An 18,029-nucleotide genomic window follows, 5' to 3' on the forward strand; every position below is an offset into this window, starting at 1 on the left:
CAATCGGTAGATTTATTGCTGGGCAACGTTTCGCCTTTGATACAAAAGCTTCGTCAGGCCAACTGACTAGGTTCCGAGGTTGGTTGAGATTTAAGGCGGAAGGAGAACAGCTAAGCTAAGTCAAGCTAAATCTCTGTTGGATGTCGGCCGAGGGATTTTAGTGTGTTAAAGTTGTTGAACAAGTGTTGGGTCGGTAACCTACATGACATGTGTTTGGGTCCAGCCTAGGGTCTAGTTCTTCTGGTTCGATTCATTTGATGGTTCCTCTTGAACATCGTTTGAACCTTCTGTCAGTCTGTGTGGGTGAGCTAGTGCTAAGCTAGTTATGTAAGAGGTATGTTGTGACCTTTGACCGGTTGGGGTTTCCACCCGCACCCCCCGGTTTTTTCTAATGATCCTAAGTGGATTGACAACCACACGGTCACGTGTCAACTCGGCTTGTCTAAGACCGCTTTCCATGCTCTCGCTCGAAGTTGTTATATGGTATATAAGCAATTCTCTTATTATGAGGTGTATTCTTCCCGTTTTATTAGCTGTTGGCTGCGAAAATAAACTGAAAAAATATTGAAAAAGAAACGAACCAAAAACGCACATTTTTCCAATCTTATCTCATTTTGGGTCCTAGTCTTCCCACGGACATCGTCATGAGCCTTGCATATCTTCAGGTGTGTCTGTCACCAGACTGACGTTTAATTCGGTCGCACGGGCAATTTAGGAATAGAAACAAGTTTTCATCTTCGGCTTTCCAGCGTCACACAGGTGTCCGTAGGTATTCTTGGCGAATCGCTGTTCGAGGTAGTGGACGTCTTATGCAGTATGCCCTTGTCGTTGATGCATTATTCCGTTACACCATTGAATTTCAAACTTGAAGTTCTACAGCTTACTCAGCATTCCTATCCGCCGATCGATATTACTAACTTTCGAATCAACCGTCCAGTATTACAACAGAGCACGGTGACGGAACCCGACCAGTCCTTCAAACTAACAAACACCATGTTACTATGTTTCCAGCGCTAAATCGCGTAAATCTCACATCCACGGTCAGTTCTTTTTATGATTTTTCTTCGCTTTCAGCCCTTTTCTCACTCAAGTGACGCACGTATTTCCCTTTTCCATCTAACATTTTCACAAAGGTTTTTGGCTGCGGTGGTAGTTCAACTTGTCCTGCCCCTGTTTGTATTGCCCAATCTACCCCGCGTAGATTTTTCCGCCAGTTAAGTTTATTGCCTGATTTTAAGTTCAAACACCTTTTCACTTCCCGGTTCTTGTATGCTTAGTCCACTGACGTCACGCCGTTGCCTAAATGGGGGACTGTGCCCCTCATTGGCCTTTCTCATATGTGTGTTATCGTCTGCTATCCCCCTACCCTATTGAACCCCAGTTTCTCCCTCTAGCGCGTGTAACCTATCCAATATATGTAATCCTCAGGGTTTCACCGAGTTAATGTAGTTTCTTGCCGTTTTCATATGTTACCTTTGCTAATCACCGCATTGTGTTGTCCCAGTGGGATCCACTTCAATCTGGCTTGGTAAATTGGTCGGTCATTTGGTCAGTTTATCGATTAAACAATGTCGCCAGACTTCAGCCGCATCTACACCTAGTCGTCGAAGATTGTGCATGGCACATCAACGGTACGCACGTAATGGTAACAATGGAAGGGTTGGTCGGTCAACTCCTCACTCGACGTCTTCTGAGTCGGTGAACGAGTCCCTGAGTTCTTCGGATGAACAGTGTGACGGTCGTGATTCACCTGTTCTACGTGAAGATGAGGGTGAGTTTCCTGAGTTCTTGTCGTGCGATCTTCCGCTCCTGTCTTTTACATACATAGCTACATCACAGATATGGTCGTGCCATCTATTCCTTAGTAGACAATCACGAACTGAAGAATCGCCTTATCTCTTCAGCAGCTTCCGCTCTTTCTTATTTTGTTGTGGTACCTGTCCGTTTTTCGTTTCTTGTATTATCCCAATAACTGTAATTGTAGCAGTTTTCTTCAACAGAGGAGTAGATAATCTCTCCTGATCGGAGAGGTCCTTTGTCCTTGGGGAATCGCGCACTCAATCTTGGCCGATGAGGAACGCTTTTAAGTGTGCTATACGGAACTAGAGCTTCTCTTTGATGGAATCTCTCGTAGACGATTACTGCAATGACGCGCTGTGTTCAAAGCCTATGCTGAAACACCTACGGTCGATATTTCTTTGGGAAGCTCTGAAACACCAACATTTCTGAAACTTATTCAGATTAAGATTTATACTGATCCAGTTACCTTTAGTACAGGCGACTTTTAGCCGTTCGCGGTATGGCGTTATGCAATCAGTGCTACTGTTTGTGAGCGCAGTTCGAGGATGGAGTCGAAATCTCGTCGATGTGCATCTGACTCGAATACGAGTCAAATCCAGATTGAACCTTCAAATAGCACCTCTGTCTTTTGGATTCCCATGAACGTTCCTTGAGATCTACCTGGACGTGAGTGTAACTGTTTGTAAACCACGTCTCACTCAGTCAGCTGGCTGCATGCAGAACAATGATCATCCAGGGAGAATGGCCAGGGAGTCTTAAGTGCGCGTGATTCTTTGGTGTGAAGTGTGAGCAAGTATTAATATATATACTACTTAACTTCAAACAGTAATGGAACAAAGCACCATAAACATTTAGGTTGAATGCCAATCTTTTGTGCAGTAAATCTCTTCCATCTGCAGATACTCCCCTAACCTCCAGTCAGCTTATCCTTTAATTCCCCGTAAGAATTGGAGACCATGCGACTCGAACATGGATCGCTCCTCCCCTGTAATTGTGAAACGAGACGTATCGTTTTGCTGAGTTGTACGAAAACTAAACGAGTTACTTTGACTGATAAACGGAAAGCTGACAAGGAAAGCTATCGAGCTCATGGTGAAACTGGTATGCCTATTGCAGGTTAGGTGCCAAAAACCTGTCATTATTACTGTCAGTTGCTATTATGATTAGGCTTATTTTGATATTTGAATGACGATTCATTGCCAAAACTAGGGTATTTTATTCGAACAACAGTACAACCACCACAGAAGCATCGTGAAAAGTTTTGGGGTGTTTACACTCCTGAGAGGGACTGCGAAATGGTGTACCTTCGTCGTATTTATGAAAGCGTTATGTGTGAGTCTGATGATCGAAGCCTGAATTTTTTGTAACACTGTTTCCATTTGTCGTTATTTTTTCGCAGAGCAAGTGTTGACGTTATGACCAGCGTGAACTAGATGTTTCCCGCTAGTTCATCCCAAGTTGATGATGTTGATTTGATCATAATGCATCACATCTAAATCAGTTTTCATACCATACAACGTTTAACACAAGTTTGGTTACAAAATAAAAAACCTTGTGTTAGTGCGTCGCCTCTGCTCCTTTACTGTTCCTTATTTTTGTGTTTGGAGTCAGCATAATTGCTGTGTTTTATCCCGAATAACTCACTTGTAGCAACTCAGTATATCACTGCAACTTACTAGTCTCCATTACCCGGTTGAGCTTTCAGGACATTCGTGAGTTCCGAGTGCATAAGCGAAACGAAGATTAAGAATCCCCGGATACTCAGTTGGCTGTGAACCCTACGCGATAAACGGGTGGTCGGTGACTTCGGTTCACTTCTCTTCGTTCATGTTACGGGTACTTAGATTTCGCACTGTTAGATCCGTCAATTTCCGCTCTACTTTCCTAAATTCGCTTCTGAAGACAAAGCCGACGCACCTTACTGGATTTCGCTGCCGTCGTGCATGCAATGATTTCATCTACAATTTAGCCACGGCTCGTGCAGCTGGGATCTGCCTTGCTGTTTCAGGGATACAAGACAACGAGAAAACCTGAAGTGTACCTTTGCACTTCACACGTACGAAACACGAGATCACTTTCGATGCTGATGCTTACCGACGATAATTGTGTATGATTTGTCCATCACTATACCTAATTCCGGATGTTTCAAACCAAGCCTGAGTGTTTATTGACCTAATTCCTGGCAACTGGTATCGATTAATCTTAGAGCGTGAAACCGATCTACTACTCAAATGCACGTGTGTGACAGGTGATGATACTGTGTCGAGCTTCGTGACATGAGACGTTAACATGAGGCGGTATGATGCTGGCATTCTAAGACGTGTTATTCTCGATTAAATTAAAGTTAATCTTGAACAATACCATAAAAACCCGAACAATTGCGTGACGTTTATGCGCCCGTCTCGATTCTCCAGGAATGTCCTTTTGTTCATCCTTGCTACTAAAAGATGGTCACTAGCAAATAGACTAGCTAATTTCCGTATTCAAGATTGGAACACCGTCAGAACGCCTTGGTTACGAAGGTTCCGGATAAAAATGTTTTTGGCACGCATGGCAAATTCTCGAAATATGTTTTGATAAGCTCTTTCCAGGAAAGATCGTCTGATCACTCTGACTTGTTCGGCAGTTATGTGCCTTGCACGCTGTGATTTTCTGGACAGGCAACTGCGTACTCATTTGGGTTTCTTGACTCCTGGTTCTTTGTGCGATTTGATTTTATGGCCTCTGGATATCTAGAATTGCTTCTATTTGGAATTAAAGATGGCATTTCAGAAGCCGTCAAATTCAGGCCAAATCCTCCTGGAGAATTCAGGAGGAGGGGTCGCTTCCCCTTGGAAGGCTGTTGTGTTGACTTGTTACTGAAATATTCGAATCTTCGATGGGGTTTTATTCGTTGCCTGAGTGACGCTCATAACAGTGGCTTTCAAACCTCCAGCTAACTTCCCTTTTGACCCCCTACACACGACGCAACCAGCCCCTTCCATCCATCCCTTGGAGAGTAAAATCACGATGGTGAAAACAGTGCACTTCATGTTGTAGAAGTTTCTCTTGCTCTGGTGGCGGCCACATCTATCTTATTGGTTGGAGCGAATTTCTGGAATTTAGGATCTTTCAGTATGTGTCAGAAGCCTTTAAGAACTCTATATGAGGCGCGCATTTCTTATTGAACTCACTAAGGTAGGAAATGAACAGAAAATTTTACAATAGCTACCGATTCATCCGCCAGTTTGGCCTATTTGGTGGCATATTGGCAATGCGAGGACCATGTAATAAGGTGTGTTGACTATCGTACTAAGCACTGTCAACACGCCAGAAACTTGTCACCCATTTTGTGGTTTTCGCTCTCCAGAACCACAGAGTCCTAATGATCTCATCAATTCTTATCCGGGGCAAACGAGCCTTGAACTCAAGTCGCAAGTGCTGATGGTGAACAGGGCTTGATTGCCCGCGCCAAGATGCCTACTGCTAAACGCGTGTCTTATGGCAATTTAAGTTCGTCCCTTTCTCTGAATGGAGGTACTGCCGCTCCAAATTGCACGGCCCCCTAATTCTTTGTTCGAGTGAGCGGATTTCAGTTGTACATGGAACAAGCATCGCCCCCACATTTGTGGTAGCAGAGGCCCATTAGCTGCACAATGCTCTCAGCTGCAAAACCTTTACGAGTGAAGTAAAACGTTTTAGGCCAAAATGTTGCATCTCTTTGCTTATGTGCTCAAACCAGAAACCATCCTAATCTACGCTCATATTTCCGCAGCTCCCCGAATTTCGTTGTTCACTGAGACAATCATACCCCTGGTGGAATAATTTCCCAGCATCACTGAGACCCGGGGATGCCCAAATGAGACTTAAAATTTTGGACTGATACTCTGAACTCAACTGCCCGTCAAAACTTTCGAAAATTCAATTCTATTGTGCGAATACTGATCACCTGTGATAGCACCTTGTACAGTTTAAATCATTCCTTTCCCCCTGTTAATTTGTTTTCCATCCAATGAAAGAGCTCGAGGATTTCTAGAATCCTCACTTTACAACTGTCTCCACATCCTTATTACTTTCCCCCTGTAGAGGTCGCAAGAACTGTGACCGCCGAAACCGCATCTCATTTAGCACGAGCTGCAGTCAATGTTCTTGCAACCTCGTCCAGTGAGGACTCCTTCTGTGGTGCATCGTCGAACGGTCGAACGACTCATACTCCAGACAACAACTATGCGCCATGTTTCCCAGTCCTTCCACGTTTGATCGAGGCACGATCTGGAGCCGGAGCCGGATGTCTGTGCGTAGACGGCAAGCATCATCTCATTTTGGTTGGGGGTTATGCACGGAAAGGCTGTTTGGTCAGTGTAGAGGTACATACAAGAAGTGGATCATCCTCTGACCCGGCAGTAACGGACAACCCACAATTTCCCTACTACTCTCTTGATGCCGCAATGCCTGGGCCCCGATTATCCAAACCCCGAGGTCGTCTTGCCCTGGCGCACTCGTTTTGTTCAACCACTGATGGTTTGCTAGATGTCCTTTATGTCTGTGGCGGATCCAACGGGTCGGTGGATTTAAACACGGCAGAGCGGTGAGTGTTTTTTTATACTATTTGAACGGGTCTATCTTTACCTCTCATGTTTCCAACGAACGCAAAGCTATCTCTACTTGTTTTCAGGCGCACACTTACTTCCACCGACTTGTGAACATGAGATCTGTTCAACCGTCTAACTTCGTAATTCTACAGACCTCTGTCTGCGGTATTTCACAAGGGTTTTGCAGCAGTGACAAGTTGTCTGGGATTTTTTTCCTTTCGGGACAAGAAGGAATGCAGACTGTAGGAGACTATATCTTACCGGCTCATGGGGTCCGTTCATTCGTTTGTTTCACGCAGCTTTACCAACCTCCAATCATAAAACCCGATCTTGTGTGTGGTTTTACAAACCGTAGTCTGACGTACGTCCGTTAGCCCCGAATTCACCAATACCTGGAAATAATCTACCAACTGATTTTTGCTGCCTGTCGGTTTACGGACGCATGTCGGTTGATACGTCCCGTTTATTCAATCATGGAAGAACACAGATGCATCCTGAAAGAGTCGCAAGCGCATCCACCGTTTCATTAGAAGTTCTTGGACAGCCTTTGTGTTTGAACTCCCTAAGAGTACACAGCTCTCTATTATAGCCGCCTTTTGTCATTCCATTCAAATTACTGTAATTGTAACTTACATATTTGTATACACGTTAATTACTTGGCTAAAGATACCAAACGAAATAGTGGTTTACCGATCTCAGTGGCGTTCATGCTGTCCTGTCCAGATTGTCTGGCTGGGTGCATGCTTGCGGGAGGTTAGCCTTAGGTTCCCTTTCCTACTACACTTTTTTCTTCCATTATAAGGCTCGATTTAAATAAATGGGCATGATTGTACCACCGTGAGGCACCATTGTTCTCATCTAATGTTGCTGTCAGTAATGATGATAGTGTCTCCTGATCACTCAGGTTGGAGGTTGGAGCATGTGTGGTAATTCTCTGAAACTCCCCGTCAAACACCAGTGTCTTGCGGTCAGGATTTTGAGCCGAAGGCTGTGGTCGGGATCCCTGTCTGTGTCCCAACTGGCGTACAGCCATGATTCCTTGAGTGGGAGTGCCGCACTTTTTGTTGAAGTCCTCTGTTTACGCGAAGTCTTGTGGCACATCTAGCAAAGATCGGTGTACCACAGTGCATGAAATAGAATGAAGTGAACAACCGGTTGTAAAGTGTTCATATAGACGAACAAATTACAGAGTTGATGGGCTAAAGTAAAGACACCATGGCGTGTGAATGTGTCTCCTTACGCAAGTGTTACCGAGCTTCTGGTTCCGTTTAAGGACGGTGGATTCCATAGTCAGTGACTGATTTATATGCGTTAATCTGGTAAAAGCAACCAACTCAGATAAGTTGGATGGGTCGACAACAACACCAGTCTGCAAAAAGAATACTCGTGACCATTGTCAGTCTGATTCCCGAAGTCGCTAGTTCTCCGATATCTTCGGCACGCAAACTCTTGACCCGTGAGCAAGAAGGTGGATTTAGACCACATATTCACACTTCGTTTCTTTTTAGAGCAACCATCTGTGCATAAATGACTCAGTTTTTTTCATGATGCAAACTACTCACAAGGTTGCTGAAAACTCCGACTCACAATACTATACTTTGATGCGTTCAGTTCTGTCAAGTACTCTGCTATTTTAACGATGCATGCTCGATGGAAGAGGTCCCAAAGGTTTCCCATACTCTGGGCGTTTGAGTCGTGAGGAGCTCACCAGCAGCCTTCACAAAATGGTTGTTAGACAGTGATATCCACTCCATCCATTTCTGTTCAACTTCGTTTTCGGTGGTCGAATCATGCAAGTACTGAAGGCTGTATCAACCCCGATGATCAACCCGTTGCTATCGATCCGGCGTATAAACACGCCTCTGTTCTTATGTTTGAAGTGGAACCGAATGAACATATTGGCTCCACGCACGGTTATTCAGAGCAAAAGCAGAATTGCGGAGACTTTGAGGAATATCACTTTCACATCTGAATTCCCCGGGTACTGGAGTTGACCAAGCAAGTTTCTGAGAGGCATGGTATGTCCGACCGATACCAATCTAAACTGCGTAGTTTGTTACTCTAATCGGTGTGGTTAAGCAAAGTGCGAACGTGCCAACAGCTCATAAACAATAGCCTTGTGGTGTATGGCCCCAGACCTTATGGTATGAAATCGAAAAATACTACGCTTCCGTTTTTAACTAATTTTCGCACGACAGAGATTAGGCGGATGTTGATACTCAAGCGCGTAGTCTTATCTCATTTTCAGCGGATAATCTGTGTTAGGGTCACTGGTGTAGTCTGTTTGTGTTGCAAAGCCAAACAGGTCACGAGATTCCACTAGTCTTTTACACTACCTCTACCCTACCTAATTAGTCTGCTTTTCAGTCATAATTACTGGAACTCTCCACGCGTCCAAAACACCGTATGCATCACATGATCCCTTGGCAGCCTGTTTGTGTGCAAATCTGTTTTGTTTTGTTGTACCGTAGACGCAAATAAACAGAGTCTTGTAGCCTTCAACTATCATCTAAACGATGCTATTTCAGAGGCATTTTCGATCGCTCTGGTTTACTTCAGTGAGACCCTACTCACCAATGTTTTTATAGGCTCAGGTTGGTACGATGTCTTCCCTATAGCGATATCCGATGACACATTGACCTATCGAGTTCATTGTTCCCCGTATATCTCATCTAACAACCAAGCTACCGAAACTCCTAACATTGTGACTAATTCTTCTAACCCTTGTAAACTTTTGTCGAGTGGGTCATTCTGACCTTTCCATCCAGTGATGATAGCATGTATAACAATGGTCAGGACACAGGGATAATATTGCACTCTGCTCATACATATAATCAATCTAGATTACTGTTGCTCTGTTCCGCATCGACATTATTTGGGTGACAACTGTATCAGTTTGGTCAGCTTAGCTGGCGATGCAGCACACAGTTCGGTTCCAATGATAGCTCAAAAGGGAGTCATCTCATTACAGCACTCCGAAATTAGTCACACCTTATGAACTTTCTGCGCATGTCTCCAATCCGCATATTGTCCTGTATAATTTGCTCATGTCCATGAGAAGGCTCAGGACGACTTCTCTCTTGCTGGGAGCGGGATGGCTCAGTGGTTGGAGCGCGAATTTACCGACGGAAGGTCCGTGGTTCGAATCCGACCTCCGCCACTCGACTTCCCCTGTCTAGGCTTGGGCAACCTGGCAGTATCCCAGCCCTCGTGCTTCCTTCGGTTGGCATGGCAGCTAGGCACCGGAAGGGTGCTAAATCTGAAGGCTTTTTTAAAAATCTTATTTGTCTCTTGTCTCCTTAGAGCTACTGGCTAAATCTTAGGCTCATCCGTGCTTGATACCGTATGTGGTGAAATATGCAGTGAAACTTTTCTCACTGGGGCCGGATTCGTTCACCTCAAAACTTAGCATTATGTGCACACTGCGTTTCAGATGACTCAGAATATTCCCATCCAAATGACAGCGCAAAATGATTGCTCGTTTCAGTTCACTTGAATGGTCTGGGTGATAACGTGAGCAGCTAGTCAGCAGCCACCAAATCAATAGTAACAATATGACTACAAGTCAAAACGGACCGCATTGTTGTCCGCATGAACACACGCCACCCACATGCAAACTTACTAACTCAAGTCCATCCCTCCAGTTCACGCCTACCTCGTATGTTGGACAGACGAAGATCGACCATGGTCCTTACTGTTGGGTCCCAAGAAATGCAAAATTCATATCCAGTACTTCCCTGTTTGGCCCAGACCGACCATAGTTAAGGTGACCAGTCTAACTAGAGTGCTGTGGGCTTACAAGGAACGTATTCATTAGCGATGGATTTGCTTTCAAACTATGAGCAAGTCTATAACACCTATTCATTTCCCCCTTGTCTGTCATTTCAATTTCCGGTGAGTGAGACCCAACTTAACAAATAAGTCTGCGGCCATCACTACAACATGAACTACCAATGTCTCCTTGAATTACAAATCGATTGTTCCAGTTCCGTGCACCTATACGTTCCGCACATCTGTGCAGGAACAGCTGTATTACAACATATAGCTACTGTCTGAAGCCTCCTACTTGTGTGTGTCCTCTTTTGCTCCATAATCAGTGGTACACGAAAACATGTGGAAGCTACCTACTTTGGTTTCTTCGCGTATCGTGTGTTTTGTCAATCCAGAAAACTGGTACTTATGTAGCGGTTGCCCAATCTGATTAGTGCATCCACATCCACTGTCTCCCTCGTGCTTTGTTTTGTTCCACATCCCACAACCTGCACCACCAGACAAGACGTGATTTGTCTGGATTGATGCCAGCGCCTGTATGATCCCTCTCTAAAGGAGGGAGTATTTGTAACGCTTACCCTTCTGTTTAATTATTCTTCTAATCATTTTCACACCGGCACCTACTACCCCCATTCCATTTTGTCTGTCTCACAATCACGCGTCAAAATCGTGACACTTACCCCGTCCATTAAATATCAGTTGGTGCCGAACAAGTTAGGAGAAACTCAATACCAACAGCAGTAGCTATGGCAAACATCTATCTGATAATCAATTGTTCGATCGCGAAAAAACTATTGAGGTGGTGAGTGGCAGCACATATATTTGGGCTGATGAACTCAGAATTCCTAAACTGCCGAGCACTTATGAATAACGGAATCATCATCATCAAAGACATGAATTTCAGTGCTGACACTGATGCTCCACTGTCGTACGACCGCAAGGTTCGTTTAATTATATTTAAAGCCCTAGAGTGAAAAGAAGAGAAAAAGAGTGGGTGAGGGAGGGGATCTAGTGCGGGCCTATGTCAAGCATTCTGAGCTGTTTACACCTCCAAGCGCCCAATCATAGAGTCTGGAAAGAAGCTGACAGCACGAACGCCACTGACTTCGATTAGACGCCATTTCTTGCAATGTCACCAGCCAAACACAGGCGGAGTTCACGTAGACCCCATCCTGGAAGGCGTACAACACCAACAGCACCCAAATTATTCGTGATCTCTTTCACGCCCTTCTGCCAAGCCTTGCGATGTTTATCTCGCGAGTTGCCCCATTCTTTAGGAGGCACGGAGGACAACACTCCTCTCGCTAGATGATGTTTCAACATGCGTAACACATTATTGAGCCATCGTAGTCGGTGGTGCTGGATGTTTTCCCCGATTGAAGTACCTGCCACATAACCGAATACCCATTTTCTAATCACCTCGTTTCTAACACGCTGACGTCATCCTAAATCAGTCACGCTTTTGAAGCATCGATGGTCAAATAGCTGAAGACGCCTGCCATCATTTGTCCACAGAGGCCATGTCTCGCACCCATACACCAACATAACCCTTTCTGTAGCCTGGCATACGCTCCTCTTAAGATCTAGTGATATACATTTCGGTAACAGGTAGATAGCAGTTTCTAAGGTGTCAGTGCGATGAACGTAGGTACTTCAACCACACGTAAATCCCGCCTTATCAAAGTGGTGTTCAGTCTTTGTCTTTATTCAGATCAATGCAAACGTAATTGGAACTGCAGAGGGAAATGAGCGATCCAATTAGCACAGAATTCAGTCTGAACCAGAATCTCTCGGCCTGTACCCGTGTTATTTGGACGGATTCTACCCACTCATTCAGTGGTTTCTCTCGTTGTATGTAATCACACGTAATAAATACGAGAATCTAAGCCACGCACAATTGAACCCGAACATTGTGAATGGCTTTCCTGAACCTACGGTTACCCATCTTCAACGGGGTGACTGCCCCATACTGCCTCACTAAATTAACCTTTATAATGGACCAAGAAGCTTTCAGACTGTATCGTACACATTAAGACATCTCCATCCGCCCCGCGACCCATGTATTTCTATCTGTCAAAGAAAATTCCCTCGATACTACGGCATACCGTTCCGTCGTAACCACGCGGCCTTGTAACGAGAGGCCATGTCTACATGACGGCCTCTGCATGATTTATCAACTGTTTCAATGGATGCAAAACTCTAGTTATGTTGGTGCTGCATGTACGCTCATCTTTTTTTGGATGCTACTCTCAAACACAGCTTGACCTCCTCAGCACTGAGTGATTGGCTAGCCGAACACGCTGAACGGGTCACCGAAGTAGTCCCCAACTCATCCCTACGGAACTCAAGTACAACCATCAACAGTGGCTGCCACCAGCAGGCAGCTGTTTGGCAGCCAATCGCGCGAATGAACCAGGCACGAAGCAGTCCTGCGGCGACCGGACTTGACGATCTGACCGCAGGTACCCTCGTCACCAGTACGAGGGGTTCTATGCTGGTTGCTGGGGGTCTAGCGGGTGCGGTAGCTCTGTCCAGCGTAGAGGCTTACATTCCCGAGCGAGATCAGTGGATTCAGCTACCGGATATGTGTACGAGTAAGTCGTGTCGGTTCTCATACGAATTCACTGCTTTGCTCTATACAGTCAGCACCAATCGAAATACCCTTCCCCTTGGTCCTCTTTAGGTCGGTACGAAGCAGCTTGTGCCACCTTGGGCTCCAAAAACTTGGTCTTGGTTGTTGGTGGTGACGGAAGTTCTTTTCGTCGACACGATAATAATAACGATGCTCTCGTCGAAGCGCTGGATCCTCGGTGTTCTAATTGGATACCACTTCCCTCGTTTAATCCCGGTGGTCATGGTAAACTGCGCGGAGCTGCTCTGGTACATCGACCGGCCACCGAAGGTTAGTATTTGACTTCTAATATTTGGTCCCTTACCAGTTTTCATCTACAGTCGGTCGGTCCTCATCACCTTACCGACCGACCCACCCATAGCGTGGTGGTAAAGCCGCATTGCAATGTTGACTGAAGTTCGCACACAATTGCTCTCTCGCCGACGATGTCAAATGTCCACGCTTGAATAGGGATTTGTCCATTCTCGCCACATGTGCTCACTACTAGATTGACAGGTTCAGACTACATGTTGCAGCAGACATATGTGACTGAGCCACTTAGTCAGAGGAAACCCACGAACTTGATGAATGTGCGAACTTCGAAAGCCGATGCATCAGTACCACAGGGTCACAATCTTTTTTTAGATTCGTTTTATTGTCACAACCCATGTTTGTGTCTTCTTGCCTTCTAATAACGCTCATATACACCACCAATAAATACCGTCAGCTGGCCATATTTAAGGCACATGCTTTAGTCGCACGAACAAGACTGAATCGGTCGGTCCAATTACTCCTCAAAAGTCAATCCAACTATTGGAATGTTGCTTCGCTCATATCAAGAGTTCCGTCTATTTGTAATGGTCCCTGTCTCGCATCTCTCAACTTTGCATTGTCATGGCGATCTTATTACTCTTCCGTAACCCAGTAATCATTTTTGTCCTTATGTTTGTGACCAAAACATAATTCCAGCCTGGCGATGTTGGACTGTTGTGTTAAATTGAATCAACGCACTCTGGTGACAATTCCCTTCATCATTGTCCATGTAGATAGTTCGGACATTTGGTTCATTCCCACACTTGCACGTCTTTTCCAAGTTCCCTCTCTTGACCCCTAATGACTCGCGATGGAGAAGTTTACAGGATGCTTTGATGGACCATATTCTGCAAACTCTTGAAGTTATGCTCGGAATAGGGTGCCTCCTTTCGGTGAGACAGTTTCATAATCGTAAAATTGTCACCCTTAAAGCCGACGCGCTCAGGAAAATTGACACCCTGATCACCCGGTTGTTCGCAGTGACCGCTTCCGTCTTGCTGGTGATGTTTATTTAATCGTGGGGTACCACGACTCGGTCTCAAAGGCATCTGTCGTGTTACACCGGAGTCTCAACAGTCCATCTTCTGTATCTCACTCCTTGTATCCTGCATTGTGATAGTTTTCACTTTAGAAAACATCCAATTTTATTGCATACATATCAGACTGCATCGGCTGGGCAACCAACAAGTATCTTACACTCTTCCTTAATCCTACTCGGTAGCCGTCGCCACACTTCCTTCAAGAAATCAATGATACAACGGATTAACTGAAGTGGTCAAATAGATACACTTTTTCTGGTGACTGACTTTTCAAGTTTCGTAACCTTTTTCACCAGTGGAACCGGTGGAGCTCACCGTCGGTCCTTGTGAGGGGTTTGTACCTTAATTTTTATGATGTAGTAGTGCCCAATCACGACAGCATTACCCTACTGGTACCAAAATCCCATTAGGGCGTCTACCGCTCTGTAGTAACCCCTTCAGGGGTATGCTCGATTTCTGATGCAGACCACTGCCGGAGGAATGTCCAACTACTCTGGAATTCCTACGTATAACGTCCCAGCGCCACCGGACTTGTGTCTCCAGTCGGGTCTGATGTTTCTCCGTCTCTGCGCTAACTTGCTGGCTTGTTCTGTTCGTATCAGTCTTGCAGCAGAGTTTCTACATTATTCAACATGCTTACGCTTTAGTGTGAAGCATTCTGATGCACTTTGCTCAGTAAGCCCACATCTGACTCTGTCGTTTTGATACTTGTTTCCTATGTTCTTCAAAAACTCCTTCTGACATGGATCAACTAACATCTGATTCTTTGAGATCAAGTTCATTCTATCGATTCGCGAGCGTACATATAAACAAACGTTTATGGACGGCAACGACCGCTTGGTACCATTCAGACAATGATGGAATGCTGAGAATGGTTGATTTGGTTGTCCCTTTTTCGAACAAAATCGAATCAATGAGAGTAGGATGATCGTAACCGATGTCACGACCTAGATCCAACATAAGCCCTTCAAGTACTTATCAAGGGGAATCCTGTTCGATTCTCCCTCTCCCGCACCCTCCAGGTCTGTCTTCAGCTGCATCGTCGCTGATGAATTCGTAGCCTATTTACCGGCTCGCTAGGAATCCATGACGCCTCTAGTCTAGATGTTCTTTTGTCTTCATGAGTCTCGCTCTGCGGATTCGCATATGCCAATCGAATAACAGTTATCTATTTGTCCGACCAACATATTCAACCGTAGTGCTTGAGCATGTGAAATATGGGTAGCACTGCGATGCTCTCTACGGATTGATAATGAGAGAGATGTGATCCCTCATATGGTGACATTTCTACGGGGCTGAACGCAACTCAGTTTTTGAATGCCGAATGTTTTAGCAGGCTATTAGCTTATGAAATTAAACACAGTCCGAAAGCTGTGTATTTTTCTTTATTGTATGTCTCGCTACATAACGTCACTTCTTCGGTACACATCATCCACACTTGTTTGATAACGTCACGTTATCGCGACCCTAGCTATGATACAGCCAGGGTCGCGATAACGTGACGTTATTAAACAAATGTGAGTGACGGGTATCGATTGATTGACGCTGTGTGACGAGAGATGTAATGGAAAAATTGTTGTCACGCCCCTAGGTGACAAAGGATGACGGTTCTGTTGTTTCGAGTGTATGCAGTGGTTGCCTTTTGAGTACAGGATAACTTTTATGGCCACATGGCTTCATCCGCATACTAGGGTTTCAGCTGATCCTTTGCCAGTACTGTGACCTCGAATGAGACCACCAAAAAGGAAAAGAATGGGGTGTTGAACTTCTCCCAACGGAGTGGCCTCTTTGTACACCACACTGTCGTAGACTCTTTAGAGTAGTCTCCCTTGTTCAGAAAGGTCTTTCTTAAGAGGATTACTGTAATGCAGTCCGCGTGTGTAGAGCAATGTCGTTATATCGCTGACTAGTCAGTGAAGCTCTTCTATTTTTACTACAACCGAGGACCCATCGGATTGTCGTTTTCCAATGAAAAAATGAATGTTCGGCAACTAGTGCTGAAATTCTGTCACTCACTCTGCGGTGACTGTAAACTATTTACTAATGATCAATGATGCCCGTCCGGCAACTGCTTCCACCTTCAAGAGGCAAATCTCCAAATAATGGATGTTTTTTCTGCCTCCTCTTCTGATTTCATATCATTTCATCAGTCTCTGATTGTCGTATATCGCACAATGAATTTTTTTACAGATGGACTGTTGTTGATCGCCGGCTTCAACGGGCAGGATACTCTGAATCGCACATGGTTATTTGACCCCACGGCTTGGCAGTGGTTACCCGGTCCGTTTCTCTCGACTGCCAGAACTAACCCCTGTGCAATTACATGGCCAGACCGGTCGGCAACCTTTGTTCTGGGTGGCTTCAACGGGACCGCATCAGCCACCGGTTTCTTGGACTCTATTGAAATGATCTCATATGTTTAGCTCTAGCTAAGTATCCTCGTTCAGACACCTCATATATTGCAGAACGTCCTCATCTCCATCGGCTACGCATCTGTTCCCCCCTCACCGAACACAGAGCGCTTTGGACTGACTGATCTTTGAGAAGCAACCGAAATTAGCTTTTGTATCATTATCTACTGTTGAATGTTCCAGTATTGTTCAATGCACCTCCCTTGCCCTCCACCATCTTGTTGACATACCCCAAAGGCGAGGTGCTATTTCTCTCCTCGTATCCCCTCATTTTTCGTTTCCTATTTTAAGATTGGATGGATGACTTGGCATTGATCGTGCACATGTCAGAACATTCCGGTCAACACCGGTGGGAATTTTAAACTGTACGTCCTTCATCATCCAGAGAACAAACATTTTCCCCAAAGATATGGATTTCTCATTGTAGCATGTTTAGATCTCACAAGACGTCTCGGGATGAAGTTAGTGTCTCGGAAAGTGTGGCTAACTCGTTTGGGATAACTGATTGCCTGTATTATGCATAAGCCAAATCCAAATCATATTTCAAGTCGCTTGTTCCATCACCACCGACAGCATGCCTCCAGAGGCTTATTCAGGCAATCTGGATAACAACGGACAACAAGAACGCCATTGACATCTACTAGCAGCCATACCTTGCAGCGTCTCCAACAAGGCGTGTCCCCATCCTGGAAGGCCAGTAGCACTTTGTGGGTGCATATCAAAGGACGGGATGACTTTGGTCAGTTCATCCAAAACAACTGCACCCTCTCCTCTGCTGTAGCACCCCTCCGGTGCCTAGCTGTCATGCCACCCGAAGGAAGCACGAGGGCTAGGATACTGCCAGGTTGCCCAAGCCTAGACAAGGGAAGTCGAGAGGCGGAGGTCGGGTTCGAACCACAGACCTTCCAGTCAGTAAATTCGCGCTCTTGGGCCATCTCGCCCTACCTTCTCTTCGAAGACGAGAACGATATCGTCTGCATATTCTCGATCGACAAGGATTTCGTCAGAGCCTACTTGAACACCGGGGGGTCCAGTATTCGTTGCACTGTCTCATCAAACGGAATTAAATAAAAATTGAGAGAGTGGGCATCTCTTACGGGCGATGAGGCACAAGTGATGCCAGAAGTCTCGTTACAACCGGTGTCAAGCTTATCCCCTTTTGGGCACCATCATCAACTCTCCCCAGTTGTCGGGACGGTCTCCTTTTCTCAGATGCAGACAAGCGCTGACCTTGAACACTGCAGGTGGGAGGTAATCCTAACCAGAGGCTCGTTGGTGCTTGAGAGAACCTTTGCAGTTATAAACCTCCGATGCAGTTAAGGGGTTCTACGCCCGTTGTGAGCTCCAAATGAGAGGCGTCCCTCTTCATTCAAGATGGTCACTTCATTCTGATCCTTGACAATTTCGCTCACAGGTAGTTCCCGGGGGTCGGTCGCCCCGGTCAACTGAATCAATATTCTGGGATTACTGGCTTTTTAGGCCTCTTCCATTTCCTTGGGTTTCCGTGTGCACC

At 45.4% G+C, this 18,029-nt stretch overlaps 1 protein-coding gene across 1 annotated transcript in view; it reads left to right on the plus strand.

The window, feature by feature from the left end:
- Positions 1–16,917, plus strand: part of T265_10406 (hypothetical protein) — a gene marked incomplete at both ends in the record, with an annotated part of 46,798 nt that extends 29,881 nt beyond the window's left edge. Inside the window, 5 exons of the mRNA XM_009176771.1 lie at positions 1,579–1,771; positions 5,866–6,367; positions 12,402–12,736; positions 12,826–13,044; positions 16,296–16,917. Coding sequence (XP_009175035.1) covers positions 1,579–1,771; positions 5,866–6,367; positions 12,402–12,736; positions 12,826–13,044; positions 16,296–16,528 — 1,482 coding nt within the window. The remainder of the gene's footprint in view (positions 1–1,578; positions 1,772–5,865; positions 6,368–12,401; positions 12,737–12,825; positions 13,045–16,295) is intronic.
- Positions 16,918–18,029: the final 1,112 nt, after the last annotated feature.

The sequence above is a fragment of the Opisthorchis viverrini genome, assembly GCF_000715545.1.
Source record: "Opisthorchis viverrini unplaced genomic scaffold opera_v5_359, whole genome shotgun sequence".
NCBI classification, from domain to species: domain Eukaryota; kingdom Metazoa; phylum Platyhelminthes; class Trematoda; order Opisthorchiida; family Opisthorchiidae; genus Opisthorchis; species Opisthorchis viverrini.